This window comes from Doryrhamphus excisus, linkage group LG7 (genome assembly GCF_037039965.1).
Source record: "Doryrhamphus excisus strain RoL-2023G ecotype Guam linkage group LG7, RoL_Dexc_Guam_v1.1, whole genome shotgun sequence".
NCBI classification, from domain to species: Eukaryota; Metazoa; Chordata; class Actinopteri; order Syngnathiformes; family Syngnathidae; genus Doryrhamphus; species Doryrhamphus excisus.
Window position 1 is genome coordinate 9,708,484 of NC_136363.1, and position 24,841 is coordinate 9,733,324.

At 43.5% G+C, this 24,841-nt stretch overlaps 1 protein-coding gene across 2 annotated transcripts; it reads right to left on the minus strand.

Annotated features, from left to right (window-relative positions):
• Nucleotides 1-1,813: 1,813 nt before the first annotated feature.
• Nucleotides 1,814-24,522, minus strand: trit1 (tRNA isopentenyltransferase 1). 2 transcript variants are annotated; one of them, XM_078792065.1, is made up of 11 exons: nucleotides 24,347-24,522; nucleotides 15,260-15,402; nucleotides 14,269-14,365; nucleotides 13,265-13,404; nucleotides 12,730-12,872; nucleotides 12,547-12,658; nucleotides 10,518-10,630; nucleotides 10,350-10,427; nucleotides 3,994-4,103; nucleotides 2,817-2,934; nucleotides 1,814-2,667 (listed from the first exon to the last, which is right to left on the minus strand). In XM_078792065.1, exons 1-11 carry the CDS (start codon nucleotides 24,503-24,505, stop codon nucleotides 2,507-2,509), a joined length of 1,374 nt encoding a protein of 457 aa, XP_078648191.1. In that variant the 5' UTR covers nucleotides 24,506-24,522; the 3' UTR covers nucleotides 1,814-2,506. The 2 variants fall into 2 exon arrangements, with proteins under 2 accessions (XP_078648191.1, XP_078648190.1); XM_078792064.1 differs by having other exon boundaries at nucleotides 13,265-13,407.
• Nucleotides 24,523-24,841: the final 319 nt, after the last annotated feature.

Genomic DNA, 24,841 nt, shown 5'->3' on the forward strand with positions numbered 1-24,841 from the left:
TTATGTCCCGAGTATGCAAGGTGTAACACACGTAGCCTAGCGTAGCCTAGCATAACCACAGAATGACACCGGTCATTTCCTGAGACTTAACAATACAATGTTGAGTTGAGCAATGTGTTGTAAACAAAGAATAAATGTGACTATAGGGGTGCTGTTTTCCCATCTACAGGGCTCTAATAATGGTAACAACCATATTTTCTGTGCTCAAACTGCCAAAATATTACATTTTGCCGAATGTACTTATGGGTCAGGTGTGGAACCAATTAACTGCAATACACGAGGGATATTTGTATATTATGTTTTGCATTTTTCTTTTAATAATTGTGTTTTTTTTTAAGTGCATTTGGAAGGTTGTAAACAAGCTTTTTGTGTTTTATATGTCTTATTTTCTCGATTTCATTGACTATATTGGTTTAGCAGGAGTGTGCAGGTGACTATAGGGGTGTTATTTCATGTCTAAAAGACTCTAATCATGTTAAAAAAGTGCATTTGGAAGGTCATAAACAAGCTTTTTGTGTTTTATATGTCATATTTTCTTTATTACGTCGATTATATTGGTTAGCAGGAGTGTGCAGGTGACTATAGGGGTGTTATTTCATGTTTATTGGTCTCTAATATGTATATAAAAGGTGGTAAACATGTTAACAAAAAAAACAATTGTGGTTTTATTGTCTGTATGGTAACCCTGAGAGGTGCTGAGAAAGTGAAAATGTATTATTGCATAACAATATGGAACGTTCTGACGTAGTTAAAATTCCCCGCTAAGTTATGGTGAGGGTCTTGTTGTACAATGTGACTCCTGTACTGTACTGGTAAGCCCCCAGTAAGCTTGAGGCCTGACCCAGTTTATCAAAGTGGGACACGCATGCTTATTTACAGCGGGGGATATTTGCAGTCATGTGGATGAGGTCACAACAAGTGACCCCACGCTGTCAGAGCGTCTCAGAAGTGCAAGGTGATGGGACGCTGCGAGCCGGGAATATGGTTCTTCAGGATGGGCAGGGGAGGATGCAGGTGATGTGAGAGAGCGTGAAAATGAGGCCCCTCTGGGTGGTCGCCAGGTATTGTGTAAGTGCTTTCACAGCAGCGGTGCCGCTGGATAAACAAAGAAGCTGCAATCAGCGCTGGGAAAACACACTCCTCTCCTGGCAGATTTGACTCGCTACTCCAGCATCAGAGCTCAGCTGACTTCCACAGGGAGACAAAGGCCACTCTCAAGGCGGGTCGTTATAGCACAAAAGGCAATAAAGGCGTACGGCAAGTGAAAGGCTGGTTACCGCTCTGCCAAGGAGCTTATGTTGTTCATGTTGGAAACATCAGTGGTGCCATGAAATGTCCAAATATTTATTAAATCCAATTAAAGTGCAGGGTGACATGGGAAGATTACTAAGGCAATAAGGCACGTTATTTAACAAAGTAGCGAGATGCTCCTCCATTAGTTCTTCCTAATTCTGTCATTTTGGACAATTCCACACTTCTAAATTTGTAGGAACAGTTTGGGAAAGGACCTGATCTGTTTCCCATCCAAAAAACCACAAAATTGATCTCACAAATGTTTGTCTGAATGAATGCAGGGATGGAAATGAACCCATAATTGCCCCCAACCAGGCGGGAAACTCCAAGATGTCCCGATACTTTTGTCCATATAGTGTTCTAGAAATGTCTTCCTTCACACACAGTCCACTTGTTTTGATGATTATCCCCAAAAGAGAGATTCAAATTTGGTGCAATGAAAAGACGATCACAGTAGTAGTAGTAGTAGTAATAAAAGTAGTAGCAGGAGTAACGGCCAAGCATCCCAATACTTTTGTCCTCATAATTATAAATAAGAGATTCTCATACTGTCTTCACCTTTGCTCCACAAGGCCATAAAAAGTGTCCCAAAAGTTCATCTAGAATATTCTATGTCCGCGTGCAATGGTCATAAATCCCATTACTTTTGTCCATATAGTGTATGATCTTTAGTGAACGGATGAAAAAAATCCTACGTACGGTCTTCTTGCCACATGTTCTTCCACTTTGGTTTGGTGAACAGGTCACAAAAGTCCTTAGTCCCCTTAGACATGATTGTGTTGCCTTTTGATCCAAATGACAGTGTTTTCTTCCACTTCCAGTTGCAATGGTCATGTGTTCCAGCACTTTTGTCCAATAGTGGATGATCTTCCTTGGTGTACTGGTTACAACCTTTTGCCCCAAAACGGAAAAAAAGCCTCCTTAGTGTCTTGCATTTTCAGGCACAATGGCTGCATCTCCTCATACTTTTGTCCATACAGCGTATGATCTTCCTTGGTGTACTGGTTACAAAAGGCCCTTTGTACCCGTTTGAGTAAATGTCCAAAAGAACCTCTCGTCATCATTATCATCGTAAAATTAGTCTGTCATCACACATAAATGTTTGACATATAGTTCCGCAGGAAGCAAAAAAAAAAAAGTCCTCGTGCGACCATGTGGTGCAAAACTTAGTAGATGACAGCCTGTGGACCTTTGTAAATGTCACAGCAGCTTCCTAGTGTGTTGTGTGGGTGTCCTGTGAGAAAGCAGAGCCGTTTGTACGCGGCTCTACATCCGATATGGGAGATGAAGCGTTGCTTTGAGACCCGTCACTTTCAGCGTCGTTCTTCCTCTTCTTCCTCACGTGGAAGTGATGCTTCTTAGACTTGAGGTGAGCTGCAGGTAGAGAGCTACACGTGACGTCCTCAAGACAAAGAAAATGTGTCGCGGGCGTGTCGGAAAAATTTGTAAACACAACACGGAGTAGCTAGCCAGCAAGCTAGTGGTGTGTGTGTGGTGTGTGGGATGCGGGTTGACAGCCTTACCGGCCCACTCCAGGTCCCCGATGATCACTTTGTCGCACAGGTCGCAGGTATGCCGGCTGCGTTTGTTTACAGGCTCCACCCCCTGCACTCTGATTGGTGGAATAGTGGGCTCTTCATGCTATGGAAAAATAAACACAACTGAAGTTGGGATAGAAAGGTTGGAATTTATTTTTAAAAAACAAAATGGCCATTTTATCCAATCAGGAGGCTGAAGTAAGTCAACAATAGATAATTGGATTGTAAGTGTTTATATCCAAAATATGGACATTTCCACTGAAATTTAAAAAAATCTAAAGATCTTTGTGTTTAATATTTTTTAACAATACAAAAATTCTATATTTTGATATATATTTAGATATTTATTTTAGTTTTATTTTATTAAATATATAATATATATTAAATGTATTTTATTATGTATTATATAAAACAACAACCCCGCCCTGTTTTGCTTTGGATTAGCAATGAAGCTAAAGGTTTATGACGCTGGGTACAAATAAATGCAGGAAATGATTTGAAATAAAAGGGAAAATACACGTCAAGATAAAGCATCTCATCAAACATGTTGTTAAAGTTACGACGCTGCTCCCAGATGGAACTGAGGACGATGCTAACTTGCTAATTGGGTCAAATTATTAAGTTTCATTAATGTTCATGTTAAAGGTTAAATAACTCTTAATACTGTACAATTGAATCTGAAAAAAATAATTTCTCTACCAACTGTATGTGGTTTCTTACGTTTTTCTTATTTGCTGTTTTATTATTTTACTTATTGATTACTGATTGATTGATTTATTGTCTTTATTCTTAATTTGTTTATTTTTTTATCTTATTTTGTGTATAGAAAAATAAAAATTAAGATATTTGAGAACAGTGGAATGTTTTATCAGATATTTTGGTGTGGAAAACCGGAACCAAAGTACTGAAAAAGTGTAGGGTATAGCAGAAGCAAAAGCATTGAAGATAGTTTTTTTTAATTGATTTTTTTTTCAGTTTTTAATAAATAGTTGTTTTTTTTTTTGTTTTTTTAAAACCTGATGCGGCCCGGCTTCACCCAGAACCTAGCTCCGGTGGCCCCCAGGTAAATTGAGTTTGAGACCCCTGGGTTAAAGCAAAATGTTAGAATGTTAGAAAAAGAGAATGTGTTGCCAATTGACACAAGCAGAAAGAAAGGCCACACCTTGCAGAGACTGTCCAGTATCTGCAGTGCAGGGTTCAGCACCGTCTCCTCCCATCTTGCCACATCCGTCACATCCAGGCCGTAGACTGCTGGCACGCTGTCTCCAGGTCCTACATGCACACACACACACACACAGACGGGTCAATCTAGCACACATTATGCATCCTGCAAGGCCAACCCAACAGTGTCCGCCTTTTCAAGGATGCACCAAGTTGATTTATGGCGTTCACATAAACATCCGCACAGCACTGATCAATTGTGCATCATAAAAATGCACCACGTCCATCACAGCAAAACGATGGGTTTGATTACCAATATGAGGTGCTATAATATCAAACGTGTGGCCAATTATCTGACAGCCTATTAGGAAATGAGCAAGGTGTTTCAAGAAGGCCGTTATGGATTATAAGCAGGGTGCCACTGTGCATTATTGGCAACATTTCCAGTAGCAGTGATGTTGTTGTGGTGCCGCACCCTGAAGCACCGTCAACCTGCTGACTCACATCAGCTCGATAATGTCTCTCTCTTGCCATCAAGTCTTCCGCTCTCTCTCTCGCTCTCTCTCTCTCTCTCTGCCTCCAACAGTTCCACCCCGTGTGACCATTTTGCGTTGGTCAGCAAGTCTCCAAGCTGGGCCTGGGCTGAGCTGAGCTTCAGCACTGAACAACATCACTGGTCCCCCGCCCAGCTTGCCTGTCTGCATCCACAGCCACTACCCTGTATTGACTGAAGTCATGCAGATACACTGAAAATGGAGTAGAATGCGTGTAGTGAAGGTGACCTTTAAGGATGTACACCTGCAAGCTAGATATGTTTACAAACAGGAATGAAGCCAATTCTTCACACTTAGTATGAAAAAAGCTCACACACCTTTAAATGAATCATCATCATAATGTAAGGTACTGTTAGCCACCTCCATTATGGCCTAATCCATTTCTCACACACATAATGAAGTGCAGTGAACATCTTCTAGTCCTTAACGGCCGCACACAAAAGTGTGAAATTTTGTCAAAACATGCACGCCTGAAGTTTTGCCCGTGCTATTATTTTTCTGACAAATACACCACATGTTTGCAATATTACTAAAGCCCATGAATCAGATTAACTTGCAAACAAACAACCCAGATTAGGCACAGCAAGTGAAGACTGGGGCTGGAGCTGGTCATCGGTTTGAGCACAGACCTAAAACCTTGCTTTTTAATGCACAACACTAGACACTCACACACACAAACTAAAAAGCACGTCTAAAAACCTCTGGTCGGGCTTAACAAGAAGAAACTGATGTTTGGGTTTTGTCACCTGTCCAGACACAGTCTCAAGTTCTTGTTTAATGCCCAAGATTAGACACATGCAATCCAGAAAATTATATGTAAATGTTACAAAAAAGTGGGCTAATAAATTGACAATAAAAGCAAAAATACTGCTGATTTCAGAAAACTACAAGAAGCAATGAAGTCTGTAAAATTAAATAATAATAAAAAAAAATCAAAAAATTGTTAACTATAAGGGCGGCACGGCGGGCGAGTGGTTAGCGCGCAGACCTCACAGCCAGGAGACCAGGGTTCAATTCCACCCTCGGGCAATTCTGTGTGGAATTTGCATGTTCTCCCCGTGCATGCGTGGGTTTTCTCCGGGTACTCCGGTTTCCTCCCACATTCCAAAAACATGCTAGGTTAATTGGCCACTCCAAATTGTCCATAGGTATGAATGTGAGTGTGAATGGTTGTTTGTCTATATGTGCCCTGTGATTGGCTGGCCACCAGTCCAGGGTGTACCCCGCCTCTCGCCCAAAGACAGCTGGGATAGGCTCCAGCACCCCTGCGACCCTCGTGAGGAAAAAGCGGTAGAAAATGAAGGAATGATTGTTAACTATAATGATGGAAATGGTAATATTAATGATGATTATAATGATGGTAATAATGATAAAGATTATAACAATCATGATAATAACAATAATAATATTACAATGCTGTGATTGGCTGGCGACCAGTCCAGGGTGTACCCCGCTTCTCGCCCGAAGACAGCTGGGATAGGCTTTAGCACCCCCCGTGAGGCTTGTGAGGAAAAGCTGTAGAAAATTGAATGAATGAATGAACGATGCACAATGATAATAATAACAGATAGCTGAATACAAATGTAAATAATGGAAAGTTATATTTAGATTGATGTAAGAAATGCACTGTAATGTTTCATATATTTGCCCAAATTAAAAAAAAAAAACAAACTTGAAATTTCTCACATTGCTCTACAAAGCACCCACTGTAACTTTAGGGTGTACGGCGGGTGTGGTCCAAAAAGGCCGGCGCGTCACGGGTACAGGTGAGAATCTCGTGTTCATGAGGACACAATAGCAGGCAGGTGGCGGAGGAGAGAGAGAGAGAGAGCGTCACCTGGCATACCTACAATACATGCATCCTTGCTGGTGATTTAATGAAGAGTAAATAGTGAGCACCACATGCTTGATAGAAGGACCGTCTATTCATGTTGCTGAAATCCAACTCTGCAAAGCAGCCCTGTATGGCGGCGATAAGAACCACACAAGGGCTGGCTCACATAAAAAGGAAAGTTACATCGCAGGCGCCGTGCAGCTGCTCGCCCGTGTTGAAACAGTAGTCCACCTGTTGCAACGAGCACGCCAGGAGTCATTTGTCGACTTGTTTGCAGAGAGCGCACATTTAAAAAAAAAAAAAAAAAAAAGTCAATGGCCAGCTGCGCCTCTCTGGTTGTCATTTACGCTACAACAACAGATGCTGCCGTTCACAACCTCCTTCCTCTTTCCTCTTGTTCCTCTTCCACTTTTTGTCCACTGAGGTTCTTTATTTTGTCTCCTGTTTACTTTTGAGCGAGCTAATGGACACCAATGCTTTCGGAAGCCAACCCATACTGATTTCTGCAATTAGGAGTGTGTGTTCTGACAGCAACCATTTTGGCAAGATTGTGGTGCCGGCAGTCAAGCATGGAAGTGGTATGGAGTTCCTTGAGGGCCCATGGTTATCCAGCACTGCCTTAATCCTCTTGGGCAAGGATTTCACCAGAGCTGCACAGGTTGTTACTGGAATCCTATGGTGGTGGTGGTGATGTTGGATGTTAGACGCTCCCCTCCACCTTCCATTCTTCTGCTTGACGATGATTGGGTTCAGGTACGGAGATGCACTTGACCACTCCATCATCTTCATGCTATCATGTTCCAAAAAAAAAAACAATTTCCCAATCAGAATGTCACAGCACATGTTGGAATCTGTGCTTCCCTTCAATGAACCGCAGCTCCCCGGTGCTGGCAGCACTCATGCAGCACAACACTCCCACCACCATGCTTGAGTTGAATTATCTTCACTTGTGTTGTTAGCGGCAGCACGGCGGTCGAGTGGTTAGCACGCAGACCTCACAGCGAGGAGACCAGGGTTCAATTCCACCCTCGGCCATCTCTGTGTGGAGTTTGCATGTTCTCCCCGTGCATGCGTGGGTTTTCTCCGGGTACTCCGGTTTCCTCCCACATTCCAAAAACATGCTAGGTTAATTGGCCACTCCAAATTGTCCATAGGTGTGAGTGTGAATGGTTGTTTGTCTATATGTGCCCTGTGATTGGCTGGCCACCAGTCCAGGGTGTACCCCACCTCTGACCCAAAGACAGCTGGGATAGGCTCCAGCACCCCTGCGACCCTCGTGAGGAAAAAGCGGTAGAAAATGAATGTGTTGTTAGCTATTTTGACAATAAAAGCTTGTGTTTCGAAAATATATTATGATATTGTCCCTTGAGAAGATACTGTAATTAAAATGTGAGGCGTGTATTCACTTTTGTGAGATACCGTATGAATAATATATTCATGCGGCTGGATGCATCCACTTCCTCATCACGTCTCTATGGAGACCGCTTTGCCTGAAAAAGGTGTTTTTTCTCCTCTTCCTGTGTATGTGTGTGCATGCATGCTAGCTTCAAGGGTGTAAACTTGCGGCCTGCACCTGTTGTTGCCACCCCTGGATCACATTACGTTTCCCGACCCAAGCTCTCCATCCACACAGCTGTCTTATGTGTCTCCCGCCTCCCTTTATCCCTCGCTCGCTTTTACGCAAAAGGACACCGGCGTTACTTAACGCTCACGAGGCCCTCGCCAAAATACACCTGGGGTTACGACAACAATGCGTGGGCTTGCAAATCCCTTAGGAATTAAAAGAAAAAGATTCCTGAGGTCACGGAGGGTTTCATTTAATGATTGCGCCTAAAAATTCTAATCATTCATTACAGATAATTAAGTCGACTCATTAAATGTACCCTTATCAACACACATACACATATTATGCAATACACCCACATGGGGCCATTATTTAATTTGAGCTGGTTGACCTGGTGTGTAAATCTGCTCAGCGAGCGTGGCAACCGTATAATTAAGACACCGGGTGCCCAGCAAAGCTTGAACACTCAACTGTAAAAGTAGCTTGTACTTTTTTTTTTCCCCCAGGCATCCAGTGCGTATTTTGGTTAGTACACTAACTTTTTCACTAAGTTGTGTAACCTACTTTTGCTGCGTTTTGTCATTCCCACTTGCCTTTGACCCACTGGTGTCTCCACGCTTGGGTTGGTCTGTGTGTGTGTAGCCCTCGCTGACCCTGCTGCCCGAGTCTGTGTGGTCGGGGCAAATTCCCGGCGGCTCCGTAATGCTTCAGGAGATTAGCCTGCTCAGACAAGGGCGGCCAGCATCCCTGTGTATGTGTGTGTGTGTATAGGGGGGTTACAGCAAGAAAATGGGGTGAAAAGTGACACTTTAATGGCAATAACTTTTAAAGAAAATGATGCAAACCATATCAACAAGTGGGATTATCATTCTTGGAACATAAACGAAACCTGTAATGTGGAAAATGTGTCACCTTGGGTTGCTTTCTCTGGAAATATTTTACTCACAACATCATACAGTAATGCGACCATGGATACTTTTCCAAAAAAGGCAAAAAAAAAAAAGCTGCTTCTGTCTTGATTGCACTGAACTGGTGGCCAAATGTCATGCTGTGCTAATGCAACACTTTTACAGTGGAATTGGAGGATTTACTTAACCCTTACAAACCCTGTATACATCTTGTGTCATTTGTTGTTGGATTTTCATGCCATATTGGCTGCTGTCATATAGTGGAACGTATGAGTGAACTTCAGGAACTACAACCAAAATATGTAGCAAGTGCGAGTGGGGCCTACAGACTTCATGGTTTTGCAGAAGTGGACAGTCCAGCCACAATCAACAACACATGCATGTAACAAGAGCCAGTTCAGACAGATTACAGCGTATGTCACACGCATGTGGCTGAGGCCATATGGTGTGTTCAGGCGCTTCCAGAACGAGAGAGACAGAGAGCAGTATTGAGGTTGAGAGCATGGCATGGCTTAAGCCTTTTGGGTCTAACAGGATTAGGCGGCTGGGTTACTTCAGGGTATGCCACTGGTAGAAGCACACTGGTTCTACCGCCTTGTACCACAAGAACACACCCGGCCTTTATGTTTGCTTGCCATAAGGATGGGAAATGAACACACACACCAAAGCAGAGAGTTGATTTTGGCAGAAGGAGGTGCGTTTATCCAGTCTTCAGTGTCGCTGACTGTGGCAGGTAACCAACCAAGCAAGCTGGTTTCTGTGTATTTGATGCCACTAGGGACCCAGTGCTGGGAAACAGCATTCAAAAGTTCAACCTGAAGGAATGGATTTAAAAACTGTATCCCTATATCAGGGGTGGGGAACCTTTTTCCCATCAAGGGGCCTGAGGGCCATAGAAAACGCAAGAATTCATGCATAAAAGATTTATAACAGTTCTTCTCATGTTTTAGGTTTTTATAACTGCATGGCGGCTGACAAAAGGGCTCATTCCATTCGTGCCGTTGTTCTAAGCAACAGACACGCCAAGGTTTTGCAACCAATACACAGCCTGAACCCCCTTTCTGCTTCACATTAGTCTCGACAAGGCTTTTTTATGTTATTGACTAAATATGAAAATACATAAAAGTATCAAGTTTGCTGTGAATATTCTTTTAAAGCAGCTCTGGAGGATGAAAGACTAGCCAAATAACTCCTAAAACTTCTTAGAAGTGAGAGGAATATTTAAACTATAATTTAAAAGCTACACACAAACAGGATGAAGCTTCCATTTAGTGGGATTTGCACAGGAAAATCTAAATAAAGAGCTCGGAGGCTGCAGCGCTAATATGAATGAACACACATTCACTCACACACACACACACACACACACACTATGCTGTGAGAGGCTTAGAGTGAGTCTAATGTCCAAGCGTGTAAACCTCATCTGGGTGATGAGAGTGCTGATTGCTAAACATGTGTACTGTACAAATACAAACATGAGGTCAGAGGAGAACTTACGTTGAAGGAAGCGGTTGCGGACCCACTTGTTCTGCTTGCGAGCGTAGCGCCTGGTAGCCATCTTTAAAGATTCCACACCTGAAGTGAGGTTAGAGAATCGGAGGAGGTCTCACTAAACACGTAGGAGCATCCTTGCATAGGTTTGCTCAGTTAAGAATCTTTGCCGACCTTTGTTTCGCAGCACATCTCTCTCCTGATGACTGGTGCTTTCAGGCGCCGTCAGGTAGTCATGGAACTCTTTAAAACCAATGGACTGGAATATCCCGTGCTGGTAGTTCTGGCTGACAAGAAAAGGGAGCAGGGTGAAGTAGGCAGACCTCAACCAAGGCTAAGGCTAAGTTTAATTCCTACATCAACGACTAGCAAAATAATCTCAACTGGTTTCCTTGTTAACTAAGCAAGCAAATGTATCCAGAATTGTACAAAAAAGTATCCCCCACGAAAACAATTTTAATTGTAAAAAAAAAAAAAAGGGAAAAGAAATATATATCTATATCTGCACATACATACATATATATATATATATATATATATATATATACACACACACACACACACACAACTATAAAAAAAATATATATATTTAAATCCCAAAAGAACGAACCGGTTTGCAATATCACATTTGTTAAAAATTATTTTGACTCCCCCCCCCCAAAAAAAAAACCCTTAAATAATACTTTATTTTTGTAATATTTTTCCAATAATTTATTTTCTTTTTAGCTGTAATATTTGTAAAATCACACAATATTTGACAGCACTGTAATATGATTTTTTTTCTTGCTTTGCCCATTATGGTATAGTAACTCATTGATGTGTGAAACCCACCTCAAAAATGTATCTGGAAGGTTACACATAAAACTAATGCATAATAAAGAGACAATTCCACAGTGATGACAGAGGAACCTCCTTGGTGGAGGTAATAAAGTTACCATCATGACCTTTCTAGACAGCCGTAATTTCACTATCCCCTCCTCTGTCTCGTTTTTCCTCTTCTCCCTGAGCAAAGAATATCAGCCTGAGCAGACGAGAGGTCCTTCGGGGGACACAATGACATTCGAACACTGAGCGACAGTGGCACGGTGACCCACGGGTGGCGCGTCCAGAAGCCAGCTGGTTATCCTCACACACAGAACAACATCCTGGTCTACTGTATGTGAGCTAATGCTGTACCTTTGCAATGCTTCTAAGAGCTCCACAAATTCTCAGCAAGTGATCCGAAGCGCAAGAATAGCAGTCAAATCTAATTTATACATCAAGGAAACAAACACTGGAATAATCCGGTTTGATTCATCCATGTGAAACTCAAATAAGGAGGAGGAAACAGACAGAATAAATGTGCAGTTGTGTGCAGGGCCGAGACAGAAATCTGAGAATAGCGACAGTGCACAGGAAATGTAGAGTCAATGGAGGGTGAAAAGGAACGACAAGAGGACAGGAGAGAGAGATTTGACCTTGATGTCTGGCTGTAGCAGCCAGCCGGGGACAGTCGCAGACAGGGGGGAGGAAGGGAGGGATGGCAGGGGGAAAGTAAAGTGCTTGGCTGATCATATTGCTGATAGGGCTATGGTACAGTGGAGGGCTGCGGAGACGATGGGATGAGGCAGCTTCCAGAGAACTGTCCCGCACATGCATCAACTCCATGGACACACAACAACTCTGACCCACTGCTACCAATCCCAAGCCTCCATCGGTAGTTTTAATAAAAGGCATATCTATTAATCATGGCGTCCTAAATAAATAACCACAAACACAGTAGCCTTTGTCTGAACTGGAGCTCCAGTCGTGTACAGTGACCTGTCAGACTGAAAGGAGGGAATAAATAATGGGTAGTTGCTTGGCTGATCTGGCTGTGGTGTTGCGTTCAAGGAGAAGAGGAGATCCGTGGTGCTGGATCATTAATTTTCAAGAGGAGATGGGAATCGTGTGATCTTGACCTCGCTGCACAGACCCTGAACCCACTCACCAAATTGTAAGAGCATTTTGCTGGGAGAATTTAGGAAGGTTTGGTACAAAAAGTTGTGGTATGCGTTGGAGTATGACAAAGTAAATCCACTCAATTTAGTGGAGTCTGTACTGCAAACATAATGTCATGCATGATAATTTGTCATAAACTGACATCACGTCAGGTTACCGGTGCTCAGTTTTTAATTGGTGGCATTTCAAAACGCCGCGCTTTTTTTTGCAGTGATCTTCTCACCTGTCATTCTGGACTTTCTTCTGATTGAAGCGTGCATGGAAGTCTTGCAGCTCCTCTATCAGCCCAACGGACAACATCTCATCTACACGGGCATCCAGCCTCTTGTCCAGCACTGGCGAACAGCAAAAAATATATAAGGAGGATTACAATAAAATAGGACATGTCTTAAGCAGTGACCCGTACCGTCCATGTCAGCGTGGAGCCAAAAGATGCAAGGGTCTGGGTATCTCAGCGGGCCCCCAAGGTCATTCCCTCCCCGCTGGCCTCGCTGCTCCTCCAGCCAGGAGCTGTGAGGAACGCCCGTTTCTTCATAGACCTGCAGGCTTCTATAGAGCAGAGAGGCTAAATAAAACACAATACTGCCTATCATGAATAATGAACATATGCAACAAAGAAGGATTCCAACATGAATACACGTGAACAAGCTTGAGCCATCCAGATTCAAATGCAAGTGTGACTCTCCAGCCAGAATGTACTCTTTAGTAACAAGGAAAAGATGATACCTGTCGCGGAGAGGAGCAGGGTAACCTAACCTGCATGCACAAAAGACCCAAGCGCACAAACTGCAACTCCTCAAGAAGCGTGTGTGGGTGTGTGCGTGTGTGTGTGAGAGACTCAAACTTTAACAGCCCTACATCTTAATAACATTACATATCATCACTTCTGATAGCAATAGTCTCCGATAATGAGACAATTGCAAACGCAAGACGTGCATTACCTGGCAATTTTGCGCTTGTCATTGGGGTGCAACATAGCAGCCATTTTGGGGTCCACTTCCAGGAGTCGCTTATGTAATTCAACTTCTCCCAGTTTCTCCAGTTCCAGCTTCCTGTCCGTGTCTCCATCTGCTGAACTCTCCTTCTGGACGGCGACAACAGGAAACATGATAACACATGACAGTTACTATGGTACACATTATGTCATAGTATGGTCATATCACCTCGTACTTCGGTACGTGACAAAAAATAAATAAATAAATAAAAATAATACAAAAAAGAAAAAAAATAATAAAATAAAGTAGGGCGGCACGGCGATCGAGTGGTGAGCGCGCAGACCTCACAGCTAGGAGACCAGGGTTCAATTCCACCCTCGGCCATCTCTGTGTGGAGTTTGCATATCATAATATTCATTCATTCATTTTCCACCGCTTTTCCTCACGAGGGTTGCGGGGGGTGCTGGAGACTATCCCAGCTGTCTTCGGGCGAGAGGCGGGGTACACCCTGGACTGGTCGCCAGCCAATCACAGGGCACATATAGACAAACAACCATTCACACTCACATTCATACCTATGGACAATTTGGAGTGGCCAATTAACCTAGCATGTTTTTGGAATGTGGGAGGAAACCGGAGTACCCGGAGAAAACCCACGCATGCACGGGGAGAACATGCAAACTCCACACAGAGATGGCCGAGGGTGGAATTGAACCCTGGTCTCCTAGCTGTGAGGTCTGCACGCTCACCACTCGACCGCCGTGCCGCCTATGAATGAATATAATAAAGTAAAAAAAACTTATATTAGGAAAGCAGGAAGTGAACAAATGTAACAGTTACTGATTGTAAAAGTACCAGATGGAGGGGTAGGATTTAATAAGCTTGACAATTATAATCTGATGCATGTTCAAAAGAAATTAAACCATTACCATCTTAGCTTGGCATTAATTATGCATCCAAACACAATTAGGATACAAGTAGGTCTAAGGTATACTATGCTATATACTCACCCCAGCGTCCAATAGCACTCGCCACAGCAGGGACTCAATGTAGTAGTTGGTGCCTCCGACAATGATTGGCAGTTTGTTTCGGTTATGCATGTCGTCAATGTTGGACGGCGTTAAGGAATACCCCCCCCCAAAAAAATGTTCATTTAAATAATTAGTGGATGCCAGCAGGGCTCAAACCGATTATGTTGGTCATTTTACAATATTGAATGATGTTGATTTGTTGATTAATGGCTGTGGCCAGCAGACATGACAAAGTGTCAATACTGAAAAAGAACATGAAAAAGTAGTAGTCATGTCTCATTTTTCCTTTCTCTCATCTTCCCTCTGTCTTTCTTCATGGCATGCACCCTCCTCTGATTAAATAAACACTCCAACAAGATAAAGCGCAGTCAGCTATAGTCAGCGGGCTTGCGAGTGGGGCAGGGTTGCGAGCCTAAGAGCGATAATCGAGGACGCAGAAGGAAACGGCCTGTTGAGTGACGGCTTGATAGATGATGATGTGTTATTACGGCCGCCGCCTTGCGTGTCTTTCATTTTCACACACATATGCAGCTCCTCTATACACTCCATCCTTCCACATTGCAGGCTTACCATCTTGTCCTCCACCTCTAATCTGTTTGTACTCTCTTCTCCATATCGCTCTCCTCTCAGCAGGTTGAGCCTATTCTTGGAGCTCCAGTATCCCCTCGTCACACGAGTGAGTGGGTGTGTAAGTGGAGAGCGCCTTGTGTGTTTGTGTGTCCTTTTTTCTAATAATACCATCTCCAGTTATGGCCTCCTCTCTTCACATCTGTGTGACAGCTGGCTTCTGCAGACACCTCCACTTTTTATTGCACTCGAGAAACACAAAATAGCCAATTAGAAGAATCGACTAAAAATTCCCCTCTTTGGAAAACACCTCTTAATCAAAGAGGTGGCAGAGGTGGGAGTAACTTGTGGGCTATTATGGGAGACCACTCTTCCTTGCATGCTTGTACTTCCAGGAAAGGATATTAGAGTCACAGCTTTGTTCCTGAAGTCCACCACAGTGTAGTTGCTAACCAAAGGGTCCACGAAGCTGATCATGTGATGCCTGCACTGGGAATGCTCCTCAACCGTCACCTTGTTGGTGATGATGTCAAGACCCTGGTACACCTGGAGGAGGAGAAGATAGGATAAGTGATTAGATTTGACGTAGATGTAATCAATATGAATGTTTGCGGTGAGTGTACAGCAGTCCAAGGTGCCCACGTGCCAAAGTGAAGCGGCTCTCCATGTGATACAGACCACCTCTGTCCACTTTACGTCATACAGTCAGGCGGGGTGGTGGGGGCCCTCCCTGCGGCTATGTGACAGCTGGGTGTGAAAGGTCCGTCACAATTTTCCCTCTCACACCCCGGTGTGTTTTGAAAGGAGGCTTCGAGACCTTCAGTCTTTCCATAGTGGCCTTGTTTAATCAGCTAAAGAGATCAATCCTTTTGTCCGATTTACCTGTTGTGGTATATTTCTTGGACACAAGTCAACCCAATAGGACAGTGACTTCAACTCTATTATGGGAGCGCACAGCACGGGGGCGGTACAGACCCCTGCTGTGCTTTTACGTCGCTGCAAACTGACAGGAAAGAGAGACGACACTGCAGTTCTCAGTACATTTGTAGCTGCTGCATAATGAATGAGAGTCACTGTGGTTTGGACTTTCCGTCTTTTTGCTGAGGTGTCAAAAGATGGCCTCCAGATCCAGTGTCTCGCCACTTAACCTGCACACCACCTGCCCTGAGAACACATGCATGCTTCTCCGACGGGGAACAAAGGCTCACATAAAAATGCATTAATTAGCAACCTGAAGCGGGGCTGCTAATTCAGTCTCAACTAGTTTGCCGTCTACGAATGACAACTATGAAACAGTTGACTTACATCCACTAAAACCTTTGTTACGGCATAAATCCACGGCGGGGGATACACACTGGCATTGAAACAGGAGTACAGAACATTCCTTCCTTTGAAAAATACTTGTACAAGATATTTTTGCACTTAAAACTACATTTTAGGCAGTGTTTTGTGGACTGTGCAGTCAGTTTCCATATTGGATTTCATTGTTGTTGAAGCATGTTAAAATGAAAAAAAAAAATACACAAGTTCTTATTAAATTGTAATGATATAATGCTGCACCTTTGTTTTACAACAGGGTGAGATCACGAGTCAGTGATTATGTAATAGTATTGGGATGTGTATGGCAATAATTACAAAAGGCTGTAATAAAATGAGTTATCATAGGAAGTGGTGTTTCACAGGCTGTAATTGCAACAGAGGTGGCTGTTAATATAGAACTAAAGCAGCATTCAATGAACATCCCCTGCAGCCCATGTGGGGAAAATCATTGTATTGACTCGGGAAATGCATCCAATAGTTTCTCTTCCTTTTTTGTGACTCAGAACATATTAGCGCATCAGCCTCGGGCAACATTTTTCTTAGGGATATCTATTTTTGGAGGAAAAAGACCATTCTTGTGTAATTTGTGACAAACATCTCTAGCGGACTAGACAGGAACAATTGAGTAATGACTGAAGAGATGTAACAACAGACACCCAAGAAGTCTCAAAATAAAAATAACCGTGCTGTAATACCACCGCGGGAGGGCATCATTGAGGAGAAGGAGAAAAAAAAAGTGTGACGATAGCCATAGATCTAAAAATGGGAGTGACTGACATAGGCGAGGGTATGTCTGCTTAGTAATCCAATGAATTGCATCCATAATGTCGTCTCGGTTTACAGACCTCTCAACCAAGCATATCATGGCTTGGCTAATCAATACATCTGAGCCTGTTATTTATTAGATCATTGTTGGCAGCATGTGTGTGTGGTTTGCATGTGACTGAGAAGTGTGGAGCCGTGACGGGGCAGAGCAACCCAACCTGATAAATTATTCACTGATTCACTGCACGACACCACTGTCAACCACAGAAGGGATGGATGGATGGATGGATGAATGAATGGATTGGTGAATGGATGGATGTCTGAGTGGTTATTCTATTTTCCAAAGTAAAACACTTAGTGAGGAGGACTGGAGAATAAAAAGACATAAGCGTGGAATGGAGATTGCTGTGTACTCGTTCTAGAGAACACGATGCTCCCTATCCATTTTCACACATTATCCATCACCACCCCTCCTTTTGCCTTCCCTTCTCCCACCAGCTTTCTGACACGCACAAAACCTGATGGAAACCAATCGTTCTCTGTTCCTTCGTCTAAAAAAAAAAAAAAAAAACTGCCAATACAAACTTTGTGATAAAAGAGCACCAGGTTTTGCAAGTGAACAACTGGATCGAGACAATGAGCTTAGTGTTTGCGGTTCAGGAGTGAGCCAGGCGTGACCAAGCCTTACGCGCCACACGAGACAGCTGTTCCTCCGGCACATGGATGGAAGGAGAGCGTGGCGAACAGGCAGAGGGCAAGCGAAAGAGCGAGTGAGAGGACAAACGTTCATTGAGAAAATAAAATACAATTCGGGAGGAAACCACAAGACAGAGGAGGGACAGAAAGCAAGCAGGGGTGTGTTGCAATGTGGTTGATTTCATGCCGTCCTCTCACACACCACGTGCTTCACAATGGGAGTATTTTTAAAAAGGGCCGACAGAGGAGACATGTGACTTTAACATCAGCTGACATTATTATTAAAGCTACAGCAGCAGTTCGCCACCAGGCTACATATTGTCAAATGACACGACTTTGCCGTTTTTGTTATTAACGCCACAAGATGGCATTAGCTGCATTTCACGTATCATTAGCAGCTTTATCTCCCTCTGTATGCGCTTTAAGATGTTGAGCAGTTGGTGTGTGTTAACCTTGCCGTATTGTCGCTTACAATGAACCGAATGAGCGTTGCTAATACCGGCTGAGCAGTTTACTTGTTACTGCAATTACAACATTGGTTCTGTTGCTGCTGTGTAGTGCAATATACTTGTAGTTAAACGCAGCAATTCTCACTCCAAATCCTGACTTAAGCTAAAATAATTAAGTGGTATATAATGAGTTTACGGGTTGCACGGTGGTCAAGTGGTTAGCGCACAGACCTCACAGCTGTCATCTCCACACAGAGATGACCGAGGGTTCAATCCCACCCTCGGTCATCTCTGTGTGGAGTTTGCATGTTCTCCCCGTGCATGCGTGGGCTTTCTTTCCGGTATCCTCCCACATTCCAAAAACATGCTAGGTTAATTGGCGACTCCAAATTGTCCATAAGTATGAATGTGAGTGTGAATGGTTGTTTGTCTATATGTGCCCTGTGATTGGCTGGCCACCAGTCCAGGGTGTACCCCGCCTCTTGCCCAAAGACAGCTGGGATAGGCCCCAGCACCCGCCGCAACCCTCGTGAGGATAAGCTCTAGAAAATGAATGAATGAGTGAATGTTGGCAAGTCTCTACTAATATCAAAGTCCTTCCTGCCGCTCTCTCTCTCTCTCCCTTGTACAGACCTTGTACAGACCAGGGTTCAATTCCATCCTCGGCCATCTCTGTGTGGAGTTAGCATGTTCTCCCAGTGCATGTTTGGGTTTTCTTCGGGTACTCCGGTTTCCTCCCACATTCCAAAAACATGCTAGGTTAATTGGCGACTCCAAATTGTCCATAGGTATGAATGTGAGTGTGAATGGTGAGTGTCTATATGTGCCCTGTGATTGGCTGGCCACCAGTCCAGGGTGTACCCCGCCTCTCGCCCCAAGACAGCTGGGATAGGCTCCAGCACCCTCATGAGGATAAGCGGTAGTAAATGAATGAATGAATAATGAGTTTACAACAGCTATGTAGACAATAATGGATGTGTATATACTGCTATATAAGCTGTACACTGACTTCTCTAAATTATACAGTCTCTATACTATTGTCCATTCAAAGTACTCAGTGAAGACTTCCAAGGGACTTTCTTGCCATAAAAGGAGTCACTTGGGTAGTAGCTCTCCGGCTTTATAGTTGGCATCGTGCAGTACATGATTATTTCTTCTTCCCCCACTTGCATCTTTCTCCTCAAGGCACCACCCCTCAACAATTTAATCCCTCCATCTCCTCGCTCTTACTCTCTGCGGGGAATGGCCCAGTAATGCCAGACTAATAAATCATTTATGACGTTGTCCTGCCTCATCCTCCCTCCTCCTCCTCTTTCGCCATCCTCCTGAGCATCCGCCTCTCCTTCGCTGTGTTACTGTAGCAGCCGCCGCACCCTCACGCTGCCACACACACATGCATACACACCACGAAAGCGACAAGCATTAATAAGCTCTGTGTTTTCCCTTGATCCCACACGGGTTTAGATTACTTATGAACACGCATCATAAAACGGGATGTAAGAGGCGGCGGTGTATGCATTTCAATACAAACAGATACGTCAGAGCGCAGACAGGTCATAGTCACAGTAGACTGTGATGGCGGGAGGGAGAGAGTGGAAGGAGGAGGAGTGAGCTATCAAGTCTAGGATGTGTTTAATACGTACATAAGCAGCCGGCGTGCCTGGGAGCAGGCGACACTGGTCTATAAACAACATGCTAATTTCCAGCTCCATGCTATTGAATCATGAAGATGACAAGACGGCCATGCCGGAGTGTGATTCTCACACATTCAACACAGGATGACAAATAGACCTCCTTTGTCAGAATGCTCGCTGCTCACATGGCTTTGAAAGAAATGCAGCAGGTCATGCATGCGTAAAGCACATGGTCAGCGCCCACCAATACCTCCCAATAGGCCCATGCTTGACCTGTTCAATTGACCTCTCTCGGACCTGCTCGAGCCACCGCCCTGCCCACACACATGCTGGCACACCCCCTGCCAAGAAAAGCCATTTATTTTATGATAACAATATGTTGTTAGTTAACACATCACACACAACCTCTCAAATCTGCTCATGCACAAAATGCAACAGGCATGAATGAAAATGACTTCTTTTTAGTAGGCGTGTGAAAAAATGAGTAATCCCACATGCTGGCTACTGCGTTGCCTGTGCTGCTACTATTATTATTATTATTATTACCCCATAAAATGGATAGACTTGACATTTTTCACAAAGCCCAGTGTAACTTCAGGATGTTTAGCCGAATCACCACAAAATTTGGTGCACATGTTTAGGGGACTGACAAGTATTAATTCATTTTCTACCGCTTTTTCCTCGTCTATAAAATTTAAACAAGATTCTTTGAGAGACACGGCCACCATCAAGCATTCATTCATTCATTCATTCATTCATTCATTTTCTGCCGCTTTTTCCTCACGAGGGTAGCGGGGGGTGCTGGAGCCTATCCCAGCTGTCTTCGGGCGAGAGGCGGGGTACACCCTGGACTGGTGGCCAGCCAACCACAGGGCACATATAGACAAACAACCATTCACACTCACATTCATACCTATGGACAATTTGGAGTCGCCAAGTAACCTAGCATGTTTTTGGAATGTGGGAGGAAACCGGAGTACACGGAGAAAACCCACTCATGCCGGGGGGGAGAACATGCAAACTCCACACAGAGATGGCCGAGGGTGGAATTGAGCCCTGGTCTCCTAGCTTTGAGGTCCGCGCGCCAACCACTCGACCGCCGCACCATCAAGCAAAATGTCTCAATTCTCCCCCCTCCCCCACATGACTGAACATACACTACTGCTAAAAAGTTTGGGATCACTTTGAAATTTTTTTGGCCAGTCTGAGATATGGCTTTTTCTTGGCAGTCCTGCCATGAAGTCCAGCATCCTGAAGTCGCCGCTTCAATGTTGATACTGACACTGGTGTTTGATGGCTACTATTTAGTGCAGCTGCCAGGTGACGACCTGTGAGGCGTCTTTGTCTTAAACTACACACTCTCAGATATTTGTCTTCTTGCACAGTTGTGCATCGTTTTTCTGTCCTTGTTAGACCCAGTTTGTGCTGCTCTCTGAAGGGAGTAGTGGTAAGGGATTTTAGTTTTAGTTTAAATTTTTAGATGGGTTTTCTAATAATCTATTAGCCTTATAAAATGATTACATTGAATTAGCAGCCATACCAGGAGATTGATGCAGAGGACTGACAGTTGTTGATAATAGGCTTCTATGCAAAAATGTAGATCGTTCTTTGAAAATCATCTGATTCATTTTAATTGTTTGTGAAATGGATGAAAATGTGTTTTTCTTTGGAAAACAAAGAATTTTGAAAGTGATCCCAAACTTTTGAGCAGTAGTGTACCTACAACTGAGGCAAAATATTACAAATGGGTAAGATATTGGTGTGCAGCTACCATTGCAAACTATAGTCACAAAATCCTCAATTCTTTGCCAGAAAATGTATGGGAGGTTTTCAAGAGATCAAAACACGATGTTCTAGCATAAGTGTGTGTATTAACTGTGTTATTTTTACTAATATGTTTACTTAACCAAAGCTTCTGTCTGTGCTGCTCTTGTGTTGTTTGGCTACATTTGGAAAATATGAGCCGATTCTTTTAATTGTCTCAGTTCCTTCTTTTGTGAACTCAAAACAGACGAACCCTTTCAAAAACTTGTCAGCAAGGATTACACGAAAAGGGGCCTCATGTTAGCAGTGCTGTTAATGTACTGCACCACTAACCCAGTTCCATCCGTGGGTGTGCGTGCGTTTTGATGAATTACCACCTAATTTACGACTCCACTGACTTCCTCCGTGTGAGCTGCAGTAAGAGATGGGTAGGTGGGGGTGAGGTGGGGGGTTTGTGAAAAAGACATTTTCCCATACTGCTCCCCAATTTCTGGATATCTCTGAAAGACCCACCATGGACTCCACTTGGAGAATGGAGGCTTTACGCTATTTGGCACTGACAGTACAGCCAAACATTGTGTGTATGTGTGTGCCTGCCATGGATAGCATGTTCATTTAATGAGGGAATAATATCACTCTGCATGCTCAATGGACTGTGGGTAGGGGGCATGGAGGGGAGCGGGTGATTGCATCACAATAGGAGTGTTAGGGACTGTGGGAACCAATTCTATACGGGACAATGGGCACTTCCCAGTGGCCATTCACTATCGGCTGCCGGGCCGGCGTAGCACGACGCTGAATATGCACCAGCTCAGCACAATGCTGCTTTCTCCCAAACAAGCCCAGACTGTTTCCTATCCCAAAGACAACACAGGCCAGCTCGGACCTGCACACAGCCTCGTTCTCACATAAACAGTCTCTCTCACTTGCTCCCTTGCCCGCGCCATGTCCACATGCTGTTTTTCAGCCATCTCTTGCACGGCTAAACGGGAGGGTGGCAACAAGGCCGGGGATTGTGGAGGGAGGCACGCCGGGCTGGGACGTAACTAGGCCACTGTTTCTCTCCTGCTCTTCTGAGATATTTTGGGCAGAAATGTTATAAGCATAACCCAGTTAACCCAGTACCAGGTGACTGCAAAAAGACCCCCCTCCTCCCCTTCCATCAGGACACACACTCTGAAGGACACACAAAACTAGCGAATGATGGGGATGTAACGGTGATTAGAAGGTGGTAGGTTAATGACAATTATGGGTGTCGTAGTGTGTGCTGCACTCTAGTGTGACCCAGACTCAAGTGGAACTCGTCATCTTTGTGTGTTGCTGTGGCAACGGCGCTTGAGAACTAAACAGAGAGGGAGGGACAAAGGACGGAGAGCAGAGACACCAGCGTGATGCTTCTTATCTACAACGCGCACACACCTAGACAGAGCATCATCACACATATGCACAATGGAGGGAAAGGGGGAAACGACTGTTATAAAATATCTTGTTGAAAATGCCTTTTTACAAATAAATACACCTTATAGACGTCAGTTATTTTGGTGTTGTGTGTAGTGTAGTGTAAATTGGTTGTCTAATGTGTATGTGCCCTGTAATCAGTCCAGCATGTGCACCACTTCGCATCCGAAAGTATACTGGGATAGGCTCCAAGACAAGCGGTATAGAAAATGAATGGATGGAAATACAGTATACGGGGATTAAACATTTAAAAATAGGATGTTCTGAGTTTTCCCCCTTCCCAATATATGCTCATTCACCATCTATTCTTGATTGTGGCTTCTCTAGCTCATGTTACCATAAAGGTCAGAATACAGGTGCACTCCAAATGTCAGGAGCTGCTGGTATGAGATGTAAATGAAATGATATGAAATGGTTTGAGATGCAAATGAAAGCAAGTGAAGTCATAACAGGGCTATGATTACTAAGGTAATATAGTTCATTTTACTCATCTGTCATGTAATAATTAAATTGTGGGTTATTTATTTTTATTTTATGTACAAGAGAACATAAATATTTAAAATCTAATGTATATAGTAGATTTTCATTATTTCCTCTACACCCACAGCAGAGTAATATGCATCTATGAGACTAGTATTTAACAAGCTTCAGCAAATATATAGACGTTTATTTACAATTATGAATATAATTACCTTAAAATAATAGTCATTCCTGCCAAATCTAGCAACACAAATATAATTTAACATTTCATATGTTTCAAATGGCATTTATTTGCTTTATTTACTGTGCGCTAATTTCCATCTATAACGTGTTCAATAAAGGGTTAATTAGCCAGCTAGCTAGTTGGAGCATAGCAACCCTTTCAATTTTCTTTAAACTTGGGACGACCCAAATGAAAAAACTGAAAACATTTGGTGAAGACATGGATAATTACAATTTTGACTTTACGTTTAAGTCACATTTATGCAATGGAACAGACCAGGATCAAAATGGTGCAGTCCGTCTGACGCGTCATGACGTCATTGTGCACGCACAAGGAAGTAGCCTGTGAGCTATCCATCTAAGGCTGGGACTGCAAAAAACTTAAAAATGGTGGATGAATGCAACCTACATATTGTACGTATTTCTGCAAACACGGATAATATTTTGTTATAACGTACAACATAGAACACACAAGACAAAAGAGAACCTTCTATATTCTCCACTATGGAAGCGTCGACATGGCGAGTTTTGCCTTCTATTAGAAGAAACATTCACCGTTTTACCCAGAAGGAGGGACTTCAACTTGTTTATGTAAGTACATGTTATTAATATTCCTGCATTGCTATTTTTAATCATTTTAACTTTGAAAAAGACCACTTGGAATCGTGGACTACACTTTCCACTCGTTGCTACATTTCTCACCTGCATGGAATCGGCGCTGATGATTTCTCCCTGGAGCCGTTTTCCAATTTCAATCGCCAGTTTGGACTTGCCGGTACCGGTAGCTCCCAAAATGACGACCAACGACGGGGTCATCGCTTTCCTTAACACACACTTCATGCTATGAGTGGACGCCGCCATGATGCCTCTTCAATGGCGCCCGTTGAATCGTGCGCATGCGCAGATTACGTAGGGACGCGAAGGTGGGGCTTTGTTGCGTGGCAACAAGCAGCCATTGCCTCGGTAACGCAAATGCACCTTGCAGTTCTCTGCACTTAAGTTTTGGAGACCAAACACACCCAATAGTTATTAATAGTTAGCAATAACGACAAAATCTGCTTCATAGTCAAATAATGTCAACATTTCTCATTTTTATTTCTGAGATGCTTCAAAAGCATGTGATTGGTACCGTCACTATGGTAACCCTCTCCCAGCAGACGTTGTTGGTATTGTATTAATTCATACCGGTGTTATGTC

What these genes read in the sequence shown, in the direction of transcription:
- trit1 (XM_078792064.1), bottom strand. Translation starts at nt 24,505, where the DNA reads ATGGCGGCGTCCACTCATAGCATGAAGTGTGTGTTAAGGAAAGCGATG. An exon ending in GAGTGCTATTGGACGCTGGG is followed by an intron (nt 13,408 to 14,268) that starts GTGAGTATATAG and finishes GTCGCCGTCCAG; the next exon opens with AAGGAGAGTTCAGCAGATGG. An exon ending in GACAAGCGCAAAATTGCCAG is followed by an intron (nt 12,873 to 13,264) that starts GTAATGCACGTC and finishes TCTGCTCTATAG; the next exon opens with AAGCCTGCAGGTCTATGAAG.